Genomic DNA, 23370 nt, shown 5'->3' with positions numbered 1-23370 from the left:
AGACAACCAAATCATTAAATAAAAATAATATGTTCGTATAACTTACTTAAGACATCGATCGATCCAACCTGTAGACACTCAACAAACACTACGAACAAATCCCCAAAATATCAACCAGTTAGACAAGAATACACCCATTAGATAAGCACTACTTATATCTATTAAAACTAATTAATACTGAATTGCCAGTTAAATAACTGGCACTCCCTCCTTCTCCCCCTCTCCTTTTCATAACCTTTCTTTCTTTCTCTATTACGACTTTTCACTACTTTTTTTCTTCTCTTTTTATTTATTTATTTCCTCTCTCTTCTTTTCCTCTGTCTCTCTTTCAAGATGATACATATGATCATGTTATTAAGAATTATATGTATCTTTGTTATGTCTTGTTTTTGTTGTGTTTTTTAAAGTATATACTTAATAAATATTATTTTAAAAAATATATATAGCTAATGGGAAATTTCTAAATGTCTAATATTATGAGAAGAAAAAGTTTTCCCTTAATCGAATTCCCCAAAAGGTGTCATATAGAAAAAAAAATAGGAAAGTCAAAGTTAAACAATGTAGAGTCAAAAAATCAAGGAGGATCCAAACCAAAGATTTATAACATTTAACAAGTAAAATTGAATTATGTTAGCTAGACTGCCAAACATTGTACAGTGATACCTCGTCTTACAAACGCCTCGTCATACAAACTTTTTGAGATACAAACCTGGGGTTTAAGATTTTTTTGCTTCTTCTTACAAACTATTTTCACCTTACAAACCCACCGCCACCGCTGGGATGCCCCGCCTCCGGATTTCCGTTGCCACCAAAGCACCCGTTTTTGCGCTGCTGGGATTCCCCCGAGGCTCCCCTCCATGGGAAACCCCACCTCCGTGTTTTTGTGATGCTGCAGGGGAATCCCAGCAGTATAAAAATGGGCGTCCGGAAGTCCGGAGGTGGGGTTTCCCAATGAGGGGAGCCTCAGTGAAATCGCAGCATCGCAAAAACACAGAAGTCTGGAGGAGGGATTTCCCATGGAGGGAAGCCTCAGGGAAATCCCAGCAGTGCAAAAACAGGCGCTTCGGCTGACAAAAGGGGTGAGTTTTGGGCTTGCACGCATTAATCGCTTTTCCATTGATTCCTATGGGAAACATTGTTTCGTCTTACAAACTTTTCACCTTAAGAACCTCGGAACCAATTAAGTTTGTAAGACAAGGTATCACTGTATTTGAAAAGCAGGCATTGTTCTAGCAGATGTCATTTTACAAGGAGTTTCACTATTGGGCTTTTATATGAAATCCTGTTCACTGAATGGCATTAGGCTATCAGTTCTTGTTAATGATTCCATTCCAGGATTGTAAAATGTTCTAGCGTCAGTTTTTGGATTAAGATTTGTCAAAAGTGATAGATGCAGATGCTTCCAAGGGACATATTTGATGTTATTTGTCCTGAATGTTGAAACTCTGGTGAATGAACGATCAATGTCAAGTTCTGTCTAGCAATCTACCAATTTTACCTGCCCATTTGTTGATAGACATTCTTGCCATCTAATTTTGTAATTAAGTGTCATAGAGGTAACTCATTCTGTTGAAATGCAAGATCAACTTCCAGTCAAGCTTGACACCACTTTCACAGCCAGTATTAACATTTGTAGAATCTCCTCCAATGGCATTGAAGCTTTTGTCAATGCCTTCCCTCTTCATAAAATACACCAGATTTTCTGCAATCACTTGGACAGGTTTTCCTGTTTTTGAGCCTTTCTCTGGAGTGAAATGATAAAGATATCTTCTACCCGGCTCACTGCACACAGAATAATGTTCTTCTTTGACGGTACTGAGAAATTGCTGGTATGAATTGTTTGCTCTCAGCATAACTTTAATTGCATTTATGCAGCCATCGAATAAAATACATTCCATTTTGCCCTTCTTATGAAGCTCATCTAATTATTGATCTAGGGATCTCATATTTTTTTCCTGGGTTCTTTTGATGACAGGTCTTTTATTTATTTATTTATTAATAGAGTTGAAAGGGACCGTTAGGTCATCGAGTCCAACCCTCTGCCTGAGCAGGAAACCCTACAGCACCCCAGCCAAATGGAAGTCCAATCTCCTCTTGAAGATGTCCAGAGTTGGGGAGTTCACCACCTCCCCTGGCAGGCAGTTCCATTGGTTGATCGCTCTGACCGTCAGGAAGTTCTTCCTTATTTCCAGGTTGAATCTCTCCTTGGTCAGCTTCCAACCATTGTTCCTCGTCCGGCCCTCTGGTGCCCTGGGGAATAAAGAGACCCCCTCCTCACCTTGGCAACCCCTCAAGTATCTGTAAACTGCTATCATGTCCCCTCTAGACCTTCTTTTTTCTAGGCTGTCCATGCCCAGTTCTCTCAATCTCTCTTCGTAAGTCTTGGTTTCGAGTCCCCTAATCATTTTGGTTGCTCTTTTTTGCACCTTCTCCAGAGTTTCGATGTCTTTTTTGTAGTGAGGTGACCAGAATTGGATGCAGTACTCCAGGTGGGGTCTGACCAGGGCGTAGTAGAGTGGTATTAGTACTTCCCTGGTCTTGGAGCGTATTCCTCTGTTGATGCAGCTTAGGATTGAGTTGGCTTTTTTGGCTGCTGCTGCACATTGCTGACTCATGTTTAGTTGATTGTCCACCAAGACTCCAAGATCTCTTTCGCAGTCACTACTGCTGAGTGGGGTATCTCCCAGGCTGTATGTATGTCTAGGGTTCTTTTTGCCGAGGTGGAGGATTCTGCATTTGTCGGTGTTGAACCTCATTTTGTTGGTATGGGCCCACTGTGATAGTCTGTCTAGGTCTTCTTGTATTCTGAGCCTGTCCTCAAGGGTGTTGGCTACCCCCGCCAGCTTGGTGTCATCTGCAAATTTTATTAGTTCCCCTTTTATTCCCTCGTCCAGGTCGTTGATGAAGATGTTAAAGAGTACAGGACCCAGGACAGAGCCCTGTGGTACTCCACTGTCTACTTTTTTCCATGTGGATTTGGTGCCGTTGAGGACAACTCGTTGGGTGCGGTTGGTCAGCCAACTGTTTATCCATCTACATGTGTAGTAATCTACTCCATTTTTTTTCTAGTTTGTGGATTAGGAGATTGTGGTCGACTTTATCGAAAGCCTTACTGAAGTCCAAGTATATGAGGTCCACTGAGTTGCGTTGGTCAACTGACTTGGTTATGGTGTTGAAAAATGATATGAGATTGGTTTGGCATGATTTGTTTCTGATGAATCCGTGCTGGCTATTGGATATGATCTTGTTTGTTTCTAGGAAGTGGGTAAGTTGTTTTTTGATTATTTTCTCCAGTATTTTTCCAGGTATAGAGGTCAGACTGATTGGTCTGTAGTTACCTGGGTCGGTCTTTTTGCCTTTTTTGTGGATGGGGACTACGTCAGCTCGCTTCCAGTCTTCCGGTAGGTCTCCAGTGATCCAGGATATTTGGTAGATGAGGAGGAGTGGTTCCGCTATGGTGTCTGCCAATTCTTTTAGGACTTTGGGGTGAAGTCCGTCTGGCCCTGGTGATTTGTATTCGTTGAGTTCCCTCAGGTAGTCCCTCACTGTGCTTTTGTCTATGTTGAGTTCGGTTCTGGGGCAGTTTGTTGCAGTTAAATTATAGATTGGTTGGAGGGAGGTTCCCTTTTGTGTGAAGACTGTTGCAAAGTAGGCGTTGAGTAGCTGTGCTTGGTTATTGCTGTCTGTGATTTCTCTACCCTCTTCGTTTTTTATTGTGACGATTGTTTCTTTGATTTTCTTCTTATTGTTGATGTGTTGGAAGAATCTTTTTTTGTTGTCTTTGACTTCCGCTGCAAGGTGTTGTTCATATTGTGCCTTTGCTGTTTTTATTTTTTGTTTGCAGGAACTGGCTGTTTGCTGATATTCCGCTTTGGTTATGAGTCCTTCTTTCCATTGTTTGTACTTAGCTTTTTTTCCTTTTATGTCATCTGCGAGGGCTTTGTTTAGCCATGCAGGTTTAGTTTTGGTTTTCCTGTTTTTCCTTTTCATGGGGATTGCGTTGTTTTGGGAGTCTATGATGCTGTTTTTTAGGATCACCCAGGCTTCCTGAGTCTTCTTTGCTGATCAGGCCAGCATCTATGAAGGTGGTTGTGGTAATGGCAGCAGTTGCATGTAGACCAACACTGTATCTTATGCTCTGCATAAGATGTCTCTCTATTAGTTATTTCTAATCTTTAGAATAGAATGAGCTGGAGGGGACCTTGGAGGTCTTCTAGTCCAGCCCCCTGCTCAAGCAGGAGAACCTATACCATTTTAAATAAGTGACTGTCTAAACCAGTGGTTCCCAAGGTGAGCGGTACCACCCTCTGGGGGACAGGGGGTTGCTAAGGCAGGAAAGCTCCACCCTGCCCAGCTCCATCCACCACCATTTCCCAAGAGACGTCCATAGCAAGAGATGGGCAGGAGCATGTAGGTTTGGCCGGCACTCGTATTACCTTCCTGGCAAGGCTCGCCATTACCTTCCTGGCAAGGACCGCCCAGCATGCCCATCGGCCAGTTCGTCAGGCAGCACCAGTTTCTCTCTGCCCCACCAATGCACCCATCAGCTCAGAGATCACGCTCCAGGAGGGCACATGACAGAGGACACACCTCTGCTGGGGCGGAGCACATGTGGCTCCCCTTTCGCTTTCCCGGCTTTGGCTCTGGAACCTTTGCAGGCGTTGGGGTGCACACATATGGAACTCCACTGGCCTCCGGGAAGGTAGGAACCTGGGGGGGGGCAGGCAGAAAGTGGCGCTGGATGCCTGGATGGGCATGCCGGGCGGTCTTCAAGCCTCGCCAGGAAAGTAAGCTGTGCGCCACTGAGGGGAGAGAGAGAGAGAAAGAAAGAAAGAAAGAAAGAAAGCTATGAAAGCTACAATTGAGTCCAACATTTTGGTAGCTAAGCAAGAATGTTGTTAAGTGAGTTTCACCACATTTTACAAGTTGATCAGGCCTACCCAGTCACCTGACTCCTAAGCCATGCCCACCTGAAGGGAGTGGGGGGCACTGAGGATGAGTTTGTAGCACCAAGGGGGCAGTGGACTGAAAACGTTTGGGAACCACTGGTTTAGACTCTTCTCTCTAGACCAGTGGTTTAATTGTCCTCGCTGTTAGGAAATTTCTCCTTAAATCCAGGTTGCTTCTCTCTTTGATTAGTTTCCATCCATTGTTTCTTGTCCTGCACTCTGATGCTTTGTGGCAGTCCCTCAAATACTGGAGTACAGTACTGCTATCATATCACCCTTAATTCTTCTTTTGTTTAGACTAGCCAAACTCAAATCATGCAATCTTTTTTCTCTGACTTTTAAGGAAAGCAAGTTTCTTCAATAGTATCTTTGTCTCCTTAGGGCAGATATAATTAATGTGAGCTTCTTTTTTGCAGCCAGCAGGGCAGATGAATTCGGTACACTAAACAATTTGATACTTGCAGGTGAGGATGTCAAACAGTTTGTCAAGTTTCGCAGACTCTGAAAGTTTCTGACTTGATTCCACCTCTCTTAGATCTTGTTCAAGATTGTCACTTATGAATTTACAACAAGGGTCACAAAAGAACTGTTCTTTCTTTCTCACTTTTCAAGCATTTTTCGATATATGTCTTGAATATATAGATTCGAGTGGCTGCTCAGTAGTTTCTGGCATCATCACTATTTTTTTCTCTTAACAATAGTTCATATCTGAGAATGTCTCGCAGTGTTGGGAGTTCAGATGGCAATAGGTCTGCCAGCCCCAATTAGGTTGCTCATGAGTGTATATTCCCAGTCTTGTTCTTTTTTTTTAGAAGCCATTACAGATCAGTTACTGCACTCACAGGAAACAAGGCCAGCACTATTAGACCAAATAATGTTTAATAAAAAGAGAAATAAAGCAGAACCTGTGAAATGAAGTAAACAAAGATTTAAAAGTTATATTTATGCAGTTATTTACCAAGCACATCTAAATTATATCAAAGTAAACAAAATATCTTTACAGTCCTCAAGGCATGTCACAATGTTAGAGCAGGTTCGCCTGGTGCACCAGTTGCGGCCCTATCTGGACCGGGAGTCACTGCTCACAGTCACTCACTCCCTTGTCACCTCGAGGTTTGACTACTACAACACTCTCTACATGGGGCTTCCTTTGAAAAGTGTTCAGAAACTTCAGATCAGCCGCGAGAGCTATCGTGGGGCTTCCAAGATCTGCCCATGTTTCGCCAACACTCCGCGGCCTGCACTGGTTGCCGATCAGTTTCTGGTCACAATTCAAAGTGCTGGTAATGATCTATAAAGCCCTACATGGCATCGGACCAGAATACCTCCGGGACAGCCTTCTGCCGCACGAATCCCAGCGGCCAATCAGGTCCCACAGAGTTGGCCTTCTCCGGGTCCTGTCGACTAAACAATGCCGTTTGGCAGGACCCAAGGGAAGAGCCTTCTCTGTGGCAGCCCCGGCCCTCTGGAATCAACTCCCCCTAGAGATTCGAACTGCCCCTACTCTTCCCGCCTTCTGCAAGATGTTGAAGACCTATCTGTGTCGCCAGGCATGGGGGGAATAACTATCTTGTCCCCCCAGCCACTGTTCCCTGTAGGCTGCGCGCATGAGCGCGCGCGCACCCCAAAATACCGCCCCGCGCACCCTTTTCCATGGGCGCGCAGTCCCCATCCCCCTGCCAGCCCGCGGGGGGAGGCTCCGGCAGCAGAAGGGAAGGGAGCCGCGGCCGCCCCTGCCTCCCCACGGTGCCTCCAGCCCCCTCGGCCTTTCGTCACTGCCCCCCGCCCCCTCTGCTCCTCTGCCGCCTCCTGCCTTTGGGCGCGGCTCCTCCCGCACCCGGAACGCACGCCCTGCCCATCTCACAGTCCCTTTGCCGAGAGCACTTTCATCCCAGGCTCTCAGCAAGGTGGTTGCAGGAGAGGCGTGGCAGACGTTCTCTCAGCGGAGGCCGGCGAAGGTGATATTCAATGTCGGGGTGCGCGCGCGGTTGCGCATGCTCCCTATCTCCATACCAGCCCACTCGGAACATTCAAAATAAGAAAAACTTTCACCAGTGAAGGCTTTTCTTATTTTGAATGTTCCGAGTGGGCTGGTATGCAGATAGGGAGCGTGCGCAACTGCGCGCGCGCCCCCGACATTGAATATCACCTTTGCCAGCCTCCGCTGAGAAGAACGGAGAGAGAACGAGAGTGAGTGAGAGCAACAGACAGCAAGATAGAGAGAAAGTGAGAAAGAGAGAGAGAGAGAAAGGGGGGAGAGAAAGAGATAGCAAGAGAGAGAACAAGAGAGAGAAAGAGTGAGAAAGAAAACAAGAAAGAGTGAGAGAGAGAGAGAAAGCAAGAGAGAGAGAAAGAAAACAAGAGAGAGAAAGTGAGAAAAAGAGAGAGAGCAAGAGGGGGAAAGAGAGAGAGAGAAAGAAAGAGATGAGAGAGGAAGGAAGAGAGTGTGAGAGAGGAAGAAAGCAAGAGAGAGAGAGACAGAGAAAGCAAGAGAGAGAGAGAGAAGAGTGGAAGGAAGAGGTAGAGAGAAATGATAGAAAAAAGGGGAGAAAAGAGAAATGAGAAAATGATTGAGGCAGAGAATGACAGGAAAGAGAGAGAAACAGAGAGAGAAGTGACTTGATTTAAAGCATATGGTAAAAGCACTTAAATAATAACAGAGAAAAAAACCCCAGCCCTCACCTGTTTTTATTAATAGTTATGTTTTTTGTTTTGCTGGTTGATTTAGTTTTAATAGTAATGGATTTTGGTTTTTTAAAATTATTAATTTCTTTTAATAAAAAAGAAGGGATTTTTTCTTATTTATTTATTTATTTGTTCGTTCGTTCGTTCATTCATTCATTCATTCTATTCCGCCCAGTCCCAAAGGGACTGTCGCTCAGATACTATACTTTTCCACCCACACCGAAAAAAAATTAGAGGGTACATTGCCCCCAGCACCATCTTTTTCTGACTGTAATATATGAGAATGGTATGATTGTGTAGTAATGATAGTTTTTTTTAATATTTAGGGGGTTTAAATTGCTTTTAACTTATGTTGGATTTGTACTTTGTATATTGTATTGCTGTTGTTGTGAGCCGCCCCGAGTCTTCGGAGAGGGATGGCATACAAATATAATAAAACTAAACTAAACTAAAACTAATGTTTGGAAGTTGAAAGTTGAAAAAATGGACACTCCATAGAAATGAAACAAAATGTTAAAAAGTTATGATATTTATGTAGTTACCAATCACATCTAAATTATATTAAAGTAAACAAAATTATTGTTAAAATCCCCAAGGCATGTTACAAGTTTTGAGTATTTCTAATATTTGGAAATTGAAAGTAAAAAAATTAGACACACCCCAAAATTCTGCCAATATAGTACAAATGGTATCAAATTGTGGTACAAGAGGTTGCGGTCTAGAAATAGAGAGATTCAGATCCTGATCCTCCCTTAGCAGTAGAAGCTGTGGCAGGAGTGAATATGTAAGGTGACTTTGGGCCAGTCACTCTTCTCAGTCCTAGATTGGGAAATGCAAAGCCAGACCAACATGGTAGGTTTCAATACACAAAGGGGCCATCATCCTGCAGGGAATAGATTTTGACTGTTACAATTAAGTTACAATTAAGCACAACAAAATATCAAAATATAACAATTAAGTTACAATTAAGCACAACAAAATATCAAAATATAACAAGTAATTACTAACTTTTTCTTGATTGCCATGTTATGGCCCGTCGGCTGCCAGCAGAATTAGCAGCAGTCAGAGGAGGGTGGGGAGAGCTTGGGCCAGTGGTTTCTCACCACCTGTGAAGGCTGGTTCAAAACAGGCCATTTGAATTCATTTCCATTCTGTTTATTTTACAGATGTTCTGTAACCCCTTGGTTGTTGTTTTGAGTCAAATAAATTTTGTCATAAGTCACATTCTTACATTTTTGCCAAAATCCAGATGACATTTAAAGCTTGAACATAGTGATTATCAACAACTGGCAATCTGTATTTTTCTTGGCACTTCGCATAGTAATAGCAATAGCACTTATACCTATGTACTGTTTTACAGTGCTTTACAGTCCACACTAAGCAGTTTAGAGAGTCAACATATTGACCCCAACATTTTCTATTTACATTCATTACTATTTTCTAATAGTTTTCTCATGAAAATTATATTATTTTTACTTAAATGTAGTTGAGATCCAATAGCAGTTTCATGTTTAGAGAGTGTTATACTGTTGAATCATTTGATTTTATAAATAGTTTTATTTCCTCACAGTGTTATTAACAAATTATCTTACATTTTAGTTGCTCAAGAATCAAACACACTTAAAACGAGACCAAGGTCCAGGTAAGTAAGCAAAAATAAAAAGTCAATCTATCATTATTTATTTTTCTATTTTTACAACAAATTGCAATTCTAAAGTAGACAAAGAAATTTAGCTATTACAATAATTCAGATAACATTTTTGAACTGGACTTTGTACTATATTGAATTTATCAGACGGGTACTAATTTATTTTTGAATGCCTTTTGACTGACAACTTATGTGCCCGATAGCTTTGATATAAAAAATGCATCAAATAAACTGTTTTAGATAGAATGCACTACTCAAAAATAAACATTTCATTTAGTAAATAGCACTTTTATTTCTGCAGTTTTAATTGCATAAAAGATTTTATGATATAGTGTACTAGAAAATTGTACTATAAAATCTGTGAAATAAATCAACAGAAGTCCAGAAGCAGAATAAAAGAAAAGTGTTTTGTTATGGACATGTGCATGACCGACCTAGGAATAGGATAAATATCTGTATCACAGAGGTAATTTCCAAATACAAAATGCCATATATTTATACTTCTGTCTCTCTCCCCTTGGACCTCCCCCTTCAAGACACTCCCCCTTCACACAAAACTCTTATATAATGTTTATTGGCAAGCTTTTACATCACTTGGCTCATATTCATGCTCTTCCGGTTTCTGGCACGCACATGCATGCCGGCCAGCTGGTCTTTGCACGTGCCTGCATGCCAAAACAGGAAGAACATGTGACTAGCATGCACGTGCAAAGAAACTGGAAGTTCAGATTCCTGGCATGCACATGTGCACCGGAGAGACGCTTTTCTGGTTTCTGGAGCTCCCCTGCATGCATGCACAATCCCATTTTGGCAACTCTGTGCTGAAAAGGTTTGCCAACATTGAAAGAATTCTTTTTTGGGGTGATATTTTTTATTGTTTCTAAATGACAACCTATGCAGTTTTTATTGTAGATGAGAATAGAGATATATTAGTGCAGTGATGGTAAACCTTTTCTGATTTGCATACCAAAGGGGGACCTGAGGGGCGCATGCATGTCCACACCCATAATTTCATGCACCCGCATACATGTGCGCATGATCCCGCTCCTGTTACGTGGTGGCACGCCCGTTTTTTGCTCTCCCCAGGCTTTAGAGCCTTTCTAGGAGCCTGGAGAGGGCAAAAACAGACTTCCCCACCTCCACCCCAGAGGTCCTCTGGAGATGGAAAATGGCCTATTTGCTAAGTTCCAGTTGAACCAGAGGGCCCATTTTTTTGCTCTCTCCAAGTTTCAGAGCCTTTCTAGGGGCAGGAGAAAATGGCCTTTCAGACATTCCCTGGAGGCCAGAAATGACCTGTTTCCAACTTGAAGAGTTGGGAAACTGGCTGTTTCTGGCCTCTGGAGAGTCTTGGGGTGGGGGAGGCCATTTTCACCCCTCCCAAGCTCCTAGAAAGGCTCTGAAGCCTGGGGAGAGCAAAAAAACAAAAACAAAAGGAACTTCCAATTCAACCAGAAGTTGGCAAATGGAACATTTCCAATCTCTGGAGGACTTTCGGGGGTGGGGAAGGCTGTTTTCACTCTCCCCAGGCTCTTAGAAAGGCTCTGGAACTTGGGGAAAGCAATAAAATGGCCTTCCCCAGTCCCTCCCGAGGCGGAAAACAAGCTGTATCCCAAATCCCAGTGGGCCCATAAGGCTTGAAAATGAGCTGGCCGGATCTGAGCTCACCTGCCCACCAATATGGTGTGTCTGCCATAGGTTTGCTATCACAGTGTTAATGGATTAATTTATGTTCCTTCTTGCATATTTTAGAAAATTAAATCCCTGGAATATGCCTACTATATACCTCTAGCCCCAAAGTCAGCTCTGCCCCTTTTTAATTCACTTTTGAAAAGGATCTTCAAAGTGCCTGGAAATGTGAACAACATTTGGGTCTAGTTGAATGGATTCTCCTTCTGCTTCTTTTAATTATTTGTTTTGGTTCACCATTTTCTCTATTGGATTTTGTGGGGTTTTTTAAAATAATGATATGTGGTCACAAAAGTCTGTAGAGATTTTCAGTCATCCAGGTAATGGTTATCCCAAAGGTGCTTTTTCAGGAGGCAACTGGACTTTCTTGTTTTTTCTTTTGAAGATGTTTAACTTCTTTGATGAGAAGTGAATCGTTTTCAAAAGAAAAAACAAGGAAGTCTAGTTGCCTCCTGAAAAAAGCACCTTTGGGATGATGTATGGTCATCTTTTATTAATGTTTATTTTTCTTAAATACAATACCTCTTGGTATCACATTTGTTGAGGCGTCAGCAGCCTTATAAATGTATGAAATAAATACAGTGGTACCTCCACCTAAGAACGCTTCTACGTACGAACTTTTCTAGATAAGAACCGGATGTTCAAGATTTTTTTGCCTCTTCTCAAGAACCATTTTCCACTTACCTGAGCCTCTGAAAATGTAACTGGAAAATGCAGGGAGAAGCCACTGTGGGGCCTCCCTATGAATCTCCTAGGAGGAAACAGGGCTGGAAAAGGCGGGGATAAGACTCTGTGGGGCCTTTCTAGGAATCTCCTGGGAGGAAACAGGGCCGGAAAAGGCAGGGAGAAGCCACTGTGGGGCCTCCCTATGAATCTCCTAGGAGGAAACAGGGCTGGAAAAGGCGGGGATAAGACTCTGTGGGGCCTTTCTAGGAATCTTCTGGGAGGAAACCGGGCCTCCACCCTTCCTGTGGTTTCCCCAATCGCACACATTATTTGCTTTTACATTGATTCCAATGAGAAAAATTGCTTCTTCTTACAAACTTTTCTATTTAAGAACCTGGTCATGGAAAGAATTAAATTCATAAGTAGAGGTACCACTGTATCTGAACTCCTCAGAGCAGACTTTTCTTATGATTTTATAACAGGTGCAAAGTGTAGTCACATAATCCTTGAAAAAGATATCACTGCTTGATGGATTTATTTATTTATTTATTTATTACTTAGATTTGTATGCCGCCCCTCTCCGAAGACTCTACATTCATAGTGCTCCAAACTCCAAAATATTTTTTATATCAAATACAAAAAGTGGCAGAGCCCTCTCTGAATACATTGTTCCTCATGTGTTCCTTATTTTTTTTAAAAAATATTTTTATTTTAAAAACATATACATTTTTTATGGAGAAAGTGATGTCCGTATCCTTTCTCTTACATAATTTTTATATATAATCAATAATAAATCTCGTTTCCAATTTCAGCCACATTCTTCTTTTTTCCACAATTCTTTGTCCTTGTTAATTTTTTTTCCTTCTACATGCTTTTTATCACATATCACTATATGTCCATTTCTCCAAACACCTTTTAAGTTTCCCTTCTAGTTCTTTAATCCTCCATATTTACTTCTTAAGTTAATTTTATAATCAAACACCAATATCAATTTCAGTTCCAATTTCATCTACTGAAGTACCATCATCTATAGAATATTTTGTCTTATTTCAATTTTACATCTATAAAAAATCATTTTCCCCATAATCTAAATACTAGTACAATTCATTTTCTTCTCAAACATATTCAAAATCACTACAGTGATCCCTCGATTTTCACGATCTCGTTCTTCGCGAAACGCTATATCGCGATTTTCCCCACCCGATGACGTCACTCTCTTCCTTCCTTTCTCATCTTTCTTTCTCTCTCTCTTTCTCTATCTTGCTTCTTCCTCTCTCACACTCTCTTCCTCCCTCTCTCATCTCTTTCTTTCCTTCTCTCTCTTTCTCTATCTCTCCCCCTCTTGCTGTCGGGCGGTGGGCGGGCAGCGGGCGGTGGGCGGGCGGGCGAGCGGGGGCATCAGCGAGGAAGACCCAGGGAAGGTTCCTTCGGCCACCCAGCAGCTGATCTGCTCGGCAGCGCAGCGAGGAGCCGAATCGGGGTTTCCCCTTTGCGTGGGCAGCGGGGAAACCCCGATCTTCGTCTGCTCGCTGCTGCTGCGCTGCCGAGCAGATCAGCTGCCGGGCGGCCGCAGCAGCAGCGAGCAGACGAAGATCGGGGTTTCCTCGCCGCCCACGCAAAGGGGAAACCCCGATTCGGCTCCTCGCTACGCTGCCGAGCAGATCAGCTGCTGGGCGGCCGAAGGAACCTTCCCTGGGTCTTCCCCGCCGCCCACGCAAACTCCACCATCTGCGCATGCGCGGCCATGAAAAAAAGGGCGCGCATGCGCAGATGGTGTTTTTACTTCCGCAACCCTACATCGCGAAAAATCGATTATCGCGAGGGGTCTTGGAATGGAACCCTCGCGATAATCGAGGGATCACTGTATACCATTATACACTCTTAATTTCTTATCTCATTTAACAATCCATTTATTTACCCACTTCTCCATATTAGCTTACTTCACTTTACAGTCACAGTTAGTCCCATTTTCTATTTACAATGTTATCTTTAAAAATATTTTACTATTTATAACATAAATCATCTTGTATATTTTCAGTTTAACATACAAAAAAGAAGAAAATCATATTTCCATTAATAATAGTTTAAAATGTATAGTACAGTGAACCCTCGAGTTTCGCGTCCTCGAGCATCGCGAAAGGGCTATTTCGCGAGTTTTCAACCCGGAAGTAAACTCCACCATCTGCGCATGCGTGCCTTTTTTTCTATGGCCACGCATGCGTAGATGGTGGAGTTCCCCAGCTGGGAAGCTGGGCGGCTTCCCTGGGTCTTCCCCCTCTTGCCCCGGTAAGACCCCAGCGGAAGCGCGAGCAACGGCGTGGGCGGGCGGGCGGCACGCGCGGGGACACCCCAGCTCCGCTCCCCAGCTGGGAAGCAGCCCCAGCAACAGCGTGGGCGGGCGGGCGGTGCGCGCGCGCTTGGGGAAACCCCAGCTCCGCTCCCCAGCTGGGAAGCGGCCCCAGCAACGCGCGCGCGCTTGGGGAAACCCCAGCTCCGCTCCCCAGCTGGGAAGCGGCCCCAGCAACAGCATGGGCGGGCGGGCGGTGCGCGCGCGCTTGGGGACACCCCAGCTCCGCTCCCCAGCTGGGAAGCGGCCCCAGCAACGCGCGCACGCTTGGGGAAACCCCAGCTCCGCTCCCCAGCTGGGAAGCGGCCCCAGCAACGCGCGCGCGCTTGGGGACACCCCAGCTCTGCTCCCCAGCTGGGAAGCGGCCCCAGCAACGCGCGCGCGCTTGGGGAAACCCCAGCTCCGCTCCCCAGCTGGGAAGCGGCCCCAGCAACAGCGTGGGCGGGCGGTGCGTGCGCGCTTGGGGACACCCCAGCTCCGCTCCCCAGCTGGGAAGCGGCCCCAGCAACACGCGCGCGCTTGGGGAAACCCCAGCTCCGCTCCCCAGCTGGGAAGCGGCCCCAGCAACAGCGTGGGCGGGCGGTGCGCGCGCGCTTGGGGACACTTCAGCTCCGCTCCCCAGCTGGGAAGCGGCCCCAGCAACAGCGTGGGCGGGCGGGCGGCACGCGCGCGGGGAAACCCCAGGCGCGAGCAACGGGGTGGGCGGGCGAAGGGCGGGCGGCGGTGGAAGTAAAAACACCATCTGCACCGCTACTTCGCGAAAAATCGATCATCGCTTGGGGTCCTGGAACGGAACCCTCGCGATGATCGAGGGACCACTGTACTAGTACAATTCTATTTGATCCTACTACATCTATCCCTACAAAACCTATTTTTCTTTCTCCCTTCTTAATCTTTCCTTCTTTTAACCATTATCTCTTGGTCTCTCTAACATTCCCTTCTGTATTAATTTTCTGTCTGCTTTATTATCTCTTTCTCTTGATTTCTTTTTTCCCTTTTTTTAGTTTTATATGTACTGTATTTTTCTTCTGAATCTTTCTAATCACCTTTCAATTAATTGTTTCTGTAATCTTTTCCAGAATTTTTCTTATTATTGTTGTTTCCCTTTTCAACTTCTATCTGTTTCTTTTTAGAGGAACATTTCCCTTTTTCCTTCTGTACTCCTTCCATAATACTGTAAATCACAATGAAATTATTTAGCTGAATTTCATTTCTATCTTCTTTTTGCTCATTATTCTCTCCTTGATTCTCATTCATATTCTCTTTTACAAACTCCTCTTCTGCTCCTGTTCTGTATGCTTCATTGATTTTTCTGGCTCTATAATATATTTTAATATTGCTTGTAGACTTTTTAACATCCCAAAAAGTTCTTTGTACATCCAACACTCCATATTCAATTTATCAATTTCCCCTTATATTCAGTTTTTATTTCCAGTCCCAGCTTTAATCCAAGCCAATTCCAAAGTCTTGTATCTTTGCTGTTACTCTAAAGTAGGAGAATTTGGATACATATTTCATACATACAAAATGGATGTACAGCACAAAGTGTTTTACAGACACTTGCATATCTGCCTCTGACTTCTTACCCTCAATTTTTAAAAAGATAAGGGGCGGCATACAAATCTAAATAATAAATAAATAATAAATAAATAATAAATAAATAATAAATAAATTTAATATCTGAAAAACTGCTAAGGGAAAGAATTTGTTTAAGCTGGAAGTAATAACTTTCCAGGGAATACATACAAAAAATAAGGAAGACGTGAAGGAGGGACCAGAAGTGTCATGGCAACACTGGCTGGGAAAATAATGGAGCTCCAACAAACTTCAAAGTCCTACTTTGGAGTAACAGCACTCCAGGTACTCTATGGAACAGTCTCATCCTGTTTACTAATATACTAGTTATCCTTAAGAAGAAGATATTATTTTTATAAGCACCCATTCCTTCAATTCTTCATTAAGGATGTGTTGATGAATCATAAAAAACAGTTCAGTTTCAGGCAGGGTTTTGGCCCTATCCAAACAGACAAGTAGGGATATATCATAATTTAATGAATTGCTTCCAATATAACTGAGAGTTTGATATGCTGGTTAAGGCATTTATGATATACAAATAGGACTGCAAGACTCAGTTATTGGGTTACTTTGGGTCAATAGTGCATTCTAGGCAAAACTGCATCTAGGACATCTCACCATGGCCAATTAGCCCTGGCCAACTTGCCATGACCATTTTTCTGAAGTCAACTCACCATTAGACAACTCTCCATGGCAAACATTCTACAGCCAACTCACCATTAGACAATTTCCCATGGCCAATTTGCCGCAGGACAGGAATTACGTTAATATAAAGAAATGATGGAATAGAATAATTAAAGAAAGGATGCCAAAGGAGGGACAAAATAAAATGCGAATGACAAAAATTAAAATATTTTTTAATAATTCTAAATAATTAAATAGAACTGTTGAATTGTCCCGGAGCTGTCACATTCTGGGCAAAATTACCTCACAAGATTTTTTGTGCATATAAAACGAAGGGAATGTTATGTAAATTGCTTTCAGCTCTTGTACGAAAGATATATCCTTGATGAGTCATGAATGATAGTATAATGGGGGGGGGGGGGGAAAGGAATGCTTAGAACTATTTGCAGAATGAGCAAAAACCATCAATTATTTTTCTTTTATCAATTTTATATTTTTCCTCTGAGATCTTACTCTAGCACATCTGTTGAAGATACAGTGAACAAAGGGGAAGAACCACCAGTTCCCCCACCACGACCTCAAAAATCACATTCCAGAGCTTCCTCTTTAGACTTAAATAAAATTTTCCAGCAAAACACTCAAGGTAAGCTATAGAACCCTTAAATAAATAATAATATGAAAATTCAATTTAAATTTTTACCTGCTAAATATCTTCGCTATTTTCCCCATAGTATAGGTTTTTTTAAAAGTGTGCTTCTAGAATACTTTTTTTGGGGTTAATATAAAGCTAGATTTTGTTGGAAAAAATTGTACCATATTAAAATTACATGAAACAATCACGAAAAGTCATAATATCAGTGAATGCATCAATTATATGTTTAGTATGGTAAACATTAATGTATGTAACCTATACAAGAAAACCTCTAAGTTGGGGGTCTTCAATAATTTTTAAAAGTGGGAAGAGAATCTGAAAGAAAATAATTTTAAAATACTGCTGTAGTACATGGAGTATTTAAATAGGTGAACTTGGTAGCTGCAATCTAGTTGACATTTTAAATATATAATGAAACAGAACCAGTGCCACAACGAAATTATGTAACATCAACTGTAAACTTTTCAGTGGAGTTACTAGAGAAGCTTGACTCTTTTTAGCTTATAACTTATATATCTTATAACATTTCTTTTAGTGACCATTCAAAATTACAAGGGCACTGAAAAAAGTGACTGATTGTTTTTCACCCTTACAACTGTTGCAGCATCACTCTGGTCACATGATTATAATTCAGATGCTTATCAACTGACTCATATTTATAATGGCTGCAGTGTCCCAGAGTCACGCAATCCCTTTTTTGCAACCCCCTGACAAAGTCAGTGGGGAAGACTGATTCACTTAATAACCTTATTGCTAACTGCAGTGATTCACTTAACAACTGTAGAAGAAAGATCATAAAATGGGGCAAATTTCAGGGTTCCAAGTAACATCCCTAATGAAAGAAGACTCCAAGGTTTAAAATTCCTCAAAGTTCCATTTTATTAGAGATGTCATAGTAGCACATCTGGGAAACCCCAAATCTAAAGAATTTCATCTTTTCCTTGCCCAAATGAAAGTTCAAGACCATGTCCAGCACCCACATATCCATCACATGATCCAACCACACATCATACCAACTGAGATGCCTCCCAGTCATCCAACTCCAGGTTCTAGGAATGTCCTTGACTCTCTGAGAAAGTTATTTTGGCTATATATATCTCACATTTCTCCTCCCATTTTCCCACAATAGACAAAATGAGGCAGCCTAAAGTCCCAGCAAAAAAGATGGTTTCCAAGCCTAACAGCAAAATTCACTTAACAAATTTCTTATTTAACAACAAAAACTTTGAGCTCAGTTGTAGTCATAAGTCAAAGACTACCTGTAATATGCAAATGATAAATGAAATTAAATTTGATACAATAGTGTATTGATGAAGATAATAAATTCTTGTTGATTATCAAAACAACTTTAACTCATTTTAATTCCTTGAACATTTACAGTATTTATTTTTATTTATTAGATTTGTATGCCGCCCCTCTCCGCAGACTCATACCATATGATAATCATTTATTGCAGCCTCTTTCGTACTTTTTATGACATTTATGTGTCATAAATTCTCAAGATTTTTTGTAGTTTAAATACATTGCCAAATATGGCTTAAGAGAACATGACTACAGGTTAGCATAGTTTACGGCGGGTGCACAATTTCTTCTGCCTCAAGACATTGGCCTGGCTCCTGAGCAGCATGCAGCTCTTTGGGCCCTCTGCTGAGGCTCCCTGTTGAGTGATCTCACCACTGGCTGGCCCCTCCCCTCCCCTTCCCCTCCGAGCCACTCCTCACCTGAGAAGGTGAGGGCAATGGCAGCAGATAGAGACTTGCTCCATATTCCAAAGCAGGAGCAAAGCAGCGCTGTATTTGTCTTTTCTTCCAGCCCTTGTTGCTGCTGCTGAATGCACCTTGGTCACTCAGGGAGATGTGTGTGTGACTGTCTCCCTGCCCTGAGAAACTAGCCTGGCTGTGGCTAACGCCACTGCCCTTGCCACATCCATGGCCTGTTCACTGCTCTTGCAGCACTTTACGCAGCAGACTTAAATTTAACGTGCTTCACAATGGGGGACACGTTGTCCCCTCCTTCTCCTGGAGCCCATTACGACATGGAGCATTAGCTGCAGCTGGGCCAGGCCAATGTCTTGAGGCAGAGAGAAATTGTGCATCTCCCTGACTGACTGAGATGCATGCAAAAGCAACAACGGCCAGAAGAAGAGGCATGTACAGGGGTGCTTCTCTCACGCTTTGGAATATAGAGCAACCACTCCCTTACCTTCTCAGGCAAGGAGGGACTGGGAAATGCAGGGTTGGGCCAGCCAGTGGTTGGTTCAGCTGATAGGAAGACACAGCGGGGGTTGAAAGAGCTTCATTTATCTGGGAACCTGAAATGACTCTAAATTTAACTCATATGGTAAAAAGCAGTCAAAGAAGAAAGAACAACATCAGAAAGAAAAAATCCCAACCCTTGCCTCTTTTTGGAAATGGTTCAAGAAGGAACACACACACACACGAGAGAGAGGGAGAGAGAGGGAGAGAGATGAGAGTAAGAAAGTTGAGAAAAAGCGATGAGAGAAAAAGATGGAGAAAGAGATGAGAAAGAGAGAGACAAAGAGAGGAAAAAAGAGAGGGAGGGAGACAGAGGGAGAAAGATGAGAGAGAGAGAGATACCTTTTTCACAGACAAAAGAAAATACCAGGGGCCACAAAACCTGAGTAGGCATGGCTGGGGGGAGGGTATGTGACTAGGTGAGAGTTAGTGATGTCAACTTGGCCACACCCATCAAGGTTTTGTGGCTCCCTGTGATTTATTTTCTGTGGGAAAGGGGTCCAAATGGCTCTTTGAATGTTTAAGGTTGCAGACCCCTGGTTTCAGAGGTTTGCTGATGGTGGTGACAACAATATTGTAAGTAGCTATCTAGATTTTTTTCCCCTTTGGATTTGATTTAAAAAAAAGGAGACTGCTAATTTCAGTGAAACCAGGTATTAATAGTCTTTTGGAAAAAAGAGAGTTGGAGTCATAAGACTCTCAGGTGAGGCTCTTCCATAGAACAGATGCTGGGACACAGAAGGTACATTTCCCTGTTCCCATAAAATGGTACTGTTTAACAGAAGGGACCTGGAACACTTAATATTTAAAGGAAAGTAGTATTTTTGTATTCCTTCAAAAATTAAAGGCAATTGAATTCTATATTAATTTCCAGCAATTTGTAAATAAATCAGCCATGGTAAATTCCTAAATTCTTAAACAATTCTTGCTGTTTATTTAGACTGTTTCTTGAGTTTAGATAGATCATATTTTCAAATGTGATTAAATCTTCACTATGAAGCATATTATATTTAAAAGACCAAACAGAATGTAAACTTAATTTTGTGATCTAGGGAAGATCTAAGGGGAAAAAATTGCAGAATTGCTACAATTCTGGCAGAAAGACTAAATAAGGTACTACAAGCATATATTCATGAAGATCAATCTGCCTTTCTGCCAAAAAGACAGTTAAGTGATAATATGGGGACTGTTTTGAATATTATTGAACATTTACAACATCACAATTAGAAACGGGCAGTTTTAATGTTCTTGGATGCAGAGAAAACCTTTGTCAATTTAAATTGGGCTTTTATGTTTAAAGTCTTGGAAGACATAGACTTTGGGGATAATTTTAAACAGCAAGCAAGGATTATTGTTAATGAGGACTCAACCAAACCCTGTGAAATTCAAAAGGGTAAGAGACAAATATGCTCCCTATCTCCCTTATTGTTTACATTGGTGTTAGAAGTTTTGAACAGAGATATTAGGCAAGATGAAAAAATAATGACTGATATAATAATTAGAACATTCTATAGACATTTATAGTTATTGACTTACCTCCTTGCATTCAGTTTCAGCAGTCTCATTAGCACAAGAATATAAAATGATATATCATTGGTATTTAACACAGATACATTGTCCAGAATGTATAAAGAAATTTCATATGAATATTGAAAATGTAAATATAAAGAAGGGACCTTTTATCACATGGTGGAAATGTGATAAAGCAAAGTAATTTTGGAATAGGATTCACATCTTAATACAGAAGATTCTCAAAGTGATTATAAAGAGAATATGGCAGTAGAAAGAAAGCAGAGCTGCTTAACTCATTCTTTCCATCAATTTTCACACAAAAAGTAACTATAGTCTAACTTACCAAAACCATAAATGTAAAAGACAGACTAGAAATAAAAATTAAAATAAGCAAGAAAATGGTAAGAGAACACCTATCTGATCTTGATGAATATAAATCACCAGGATCTGATGGATTACATCCCAGAGTTCTAAAGGAGCTGGAAGATGTTAATCTCAGAACCATTGTACCATATCTTAAAAAAAAATCTGGAGCACCAGGGAACTGCCAGGGAATTGGAAAAGAGCTGTATTGCTCCAAACTTCAAAAAAAGGAAAAATAAACCCAGGAAATCTCAGACTAATCAGTCTACCATCAATATCTAGGAAGATACTGGAAAATAATAACAAAAAAACCATATGTAAACTTCTAGAAACAAACAAAGTGATAACACAGCACAAGTTTGTTAAAAAGAGACCAATCTTATTCTTTGACAAAGTGACTAAATTAGTGGCCCAGAGAAATAAGGTGAACATAGTATATTTAGACTTCAGCAAGTCATGAGGGGATGGAAGAACTCAACAAATTTGCAGATAACATTAAACTAGCAAGAATAGTCAACACCCCAGAAAATAAGCTCAGGATCCAAAATAATCTTGAAGACTTCAACAATGGGTTCTTTCCAAGAACATGAAATTTAATCTGGAGAAATGCAAGGTTTTACACCTAAGCAAAAAGCACAAGTACAGAGTAGGCAAAACCTGGCTCAAAAACAGTAAATGTGAGAGGGACCTTGGAGTCCTAGTGGATGATCACTTAAACACGAGCCAGATGGAGTACAGAAGATACATCCTTGGTTATATAAACAGGTATAGAATTAATGCAAAGTATAAAGCCTTACATAAAGTCTACATCTGGAATACTGCAACCAGTTTTGGTCACCACATTTCAAAAAGATGTTGAGACTTTTGAAACAGTGCAAAGAAGAGCAATTAAGATGATTAAAGGCCTGGAGACAAAAACAAACAATAGTTGCAGGAATCGGGTATTGCCAGTCTAGAGAAAAGGACTAGGAGGGACAAGATAGCAGTATTCCGGTATTTGAGGCTTGCCACAAAGAAAAGGGGGTCAATTTATTTTCCAAAACAATAGAGAAGAGGATAAGAAACAATGGATGGCAACTATTTAAGGAAAGAAGCAACCTGGAATTAAGGACACACTTGCTAATAGAACAATTAACCACTTGAACAGTTTGCATTCAGAAGGTGTGGGTTCTTTATCACTGGAGGTTTTAAACAAGAAACTGGACAGTCACTTGTCTGAAATGGAGGCTGGACTAGAAGACTTCTAAAGCCCCAGCTGTATTCTGATTTAATTCAGATTTTTGCTTATATGCTTAGAACTCTGTGACTAAGTATAATACAGAAGCATTGCTACTTTGAAAAAAGTCAAATATACTCCAGTACATAATGGTATAAATATGTCATAAATTGCTTACATTCATTTTGGTATAGTTAAATTTATCTGTTTGTGTGTTTGGTTGTTAAAATGCTGAATATCTAGAAATGGTATATTTTTCAGAAATAGGTTTAATGTCAACTTATTGTGAACAAAGCCATTATTAGTGTCAGAATTTTCAATGGAGCATTCTGTAATTGTGTCAGTACTACAGATATATTATTTCAACTAGTGAATAGCTATTGTTTTTAGTCCCCCTCCAAACTTAGGTCTAGTTTATATATCTGATGGAGACTTGCTCTAATTCTCATCAATTTCAATTCCTTTGAGATTGGTCATAAGTCACTTCTTTCAGTGCCATTGTAACTTTGAACAGTCACTAAATGAACTGTTGTTAGTCAGGGACTACCTCTACTGTCTTTAATATTGACTGAAGCTGTGCTGTTCTCTCTTATTTGCACCAAGGCCAGAAGAAAATGTGCCTCTCTGTCTTCTCAAAACACAATCAGATTTAGTGTCTTAGAGAAGAGTCAGCAAGGTTTTCCCAACCAAGGGAAATATATAGAAGAAAATACTGATGCTTTAATTTCCTATGACCAAAAAAAATGACTAAGAATTGACTATTGTAATTGGAAATTACAATTCAAAAAACATACTGCACTAAAAATGCCGTTCCAGAATTTTGTAGAGTTGTTACAGGAAACAAGTGACTTGAAACTGAAAATGCATATTAAGTAAGAATAAGACAACAAAAACAACAATCCTAAATTTAAAAATGGAGAAATAAATCTGCTCCTCTACATAGCTGTTCTTTGAATTAAAAATTGAATCTACTTGAAATAAAAATACAACACTGTTAAAATACTGTTCCCAGCACAAATACTTAAATATTGTTAAAACAATTATTTCTAGCACTCAAGACTCCTTTAACACACACACACACACACACACATCAATTTATAGGTATATCAGTAGTACCATATAATTAATCAAGACTTTGTATTTGCTTTCAGTAGCTTGGTTGTCATACTAAACGTGTTATCAGTAATGCAGT

The 23370-nt window shown here is 41.2% G+C and overlaps 1 protein-coding gene across 6 annotated transcripts in view; it reads left to right on the top strand.

Moving 5' to 3' along the window:
* REPS2 (RALBP1 associated Eps domain containing 2) overlaps positions 1 to 23370 on the top strand; it is a 140351-nt gene that overhangs the window by 56864 nt on the left and 60117 nt on the right. For all 6 annotated transcript variants that reach the window (XM_070750775.1, XM_070750772.1, XM_070750773.1 and 3 more), the window contains 2 exons: positions 9234 to 9276; positions 16687 to 16823. In XM_070750775.1, the coding sequence (XP_070606876.1) occupies positions 9234 to 9276; positions 16687 to 16823 (180 nt within the window). The remainder of the gene's footprint in view (positions 1 to 9233; positions 9277 to 16686; positions 16824 to 23370) is intronic.

The sequence above is a fragment of the Erythrolamprus reginae genome, chromosome 4 (assembly GCF_031021105.1).
Source record: "Erythrolamprus reginae isolate rEryReg1 chromosome 4, rEryReg1.hap1, whole genome shotgun sequence".
Classification (NCBI taxonomy): Eukaryota; Metazoa; Chordata; class Lepidosauria; order Squamata; family Dipsadidae; genus Erythrolamprus; species Erythrolamprus reginae.
The sequence above is the reverse complement of the archived record's forward strand: the minus strand, read 5'-3'. Positions and strand labels throughout refer to the sequence as shown.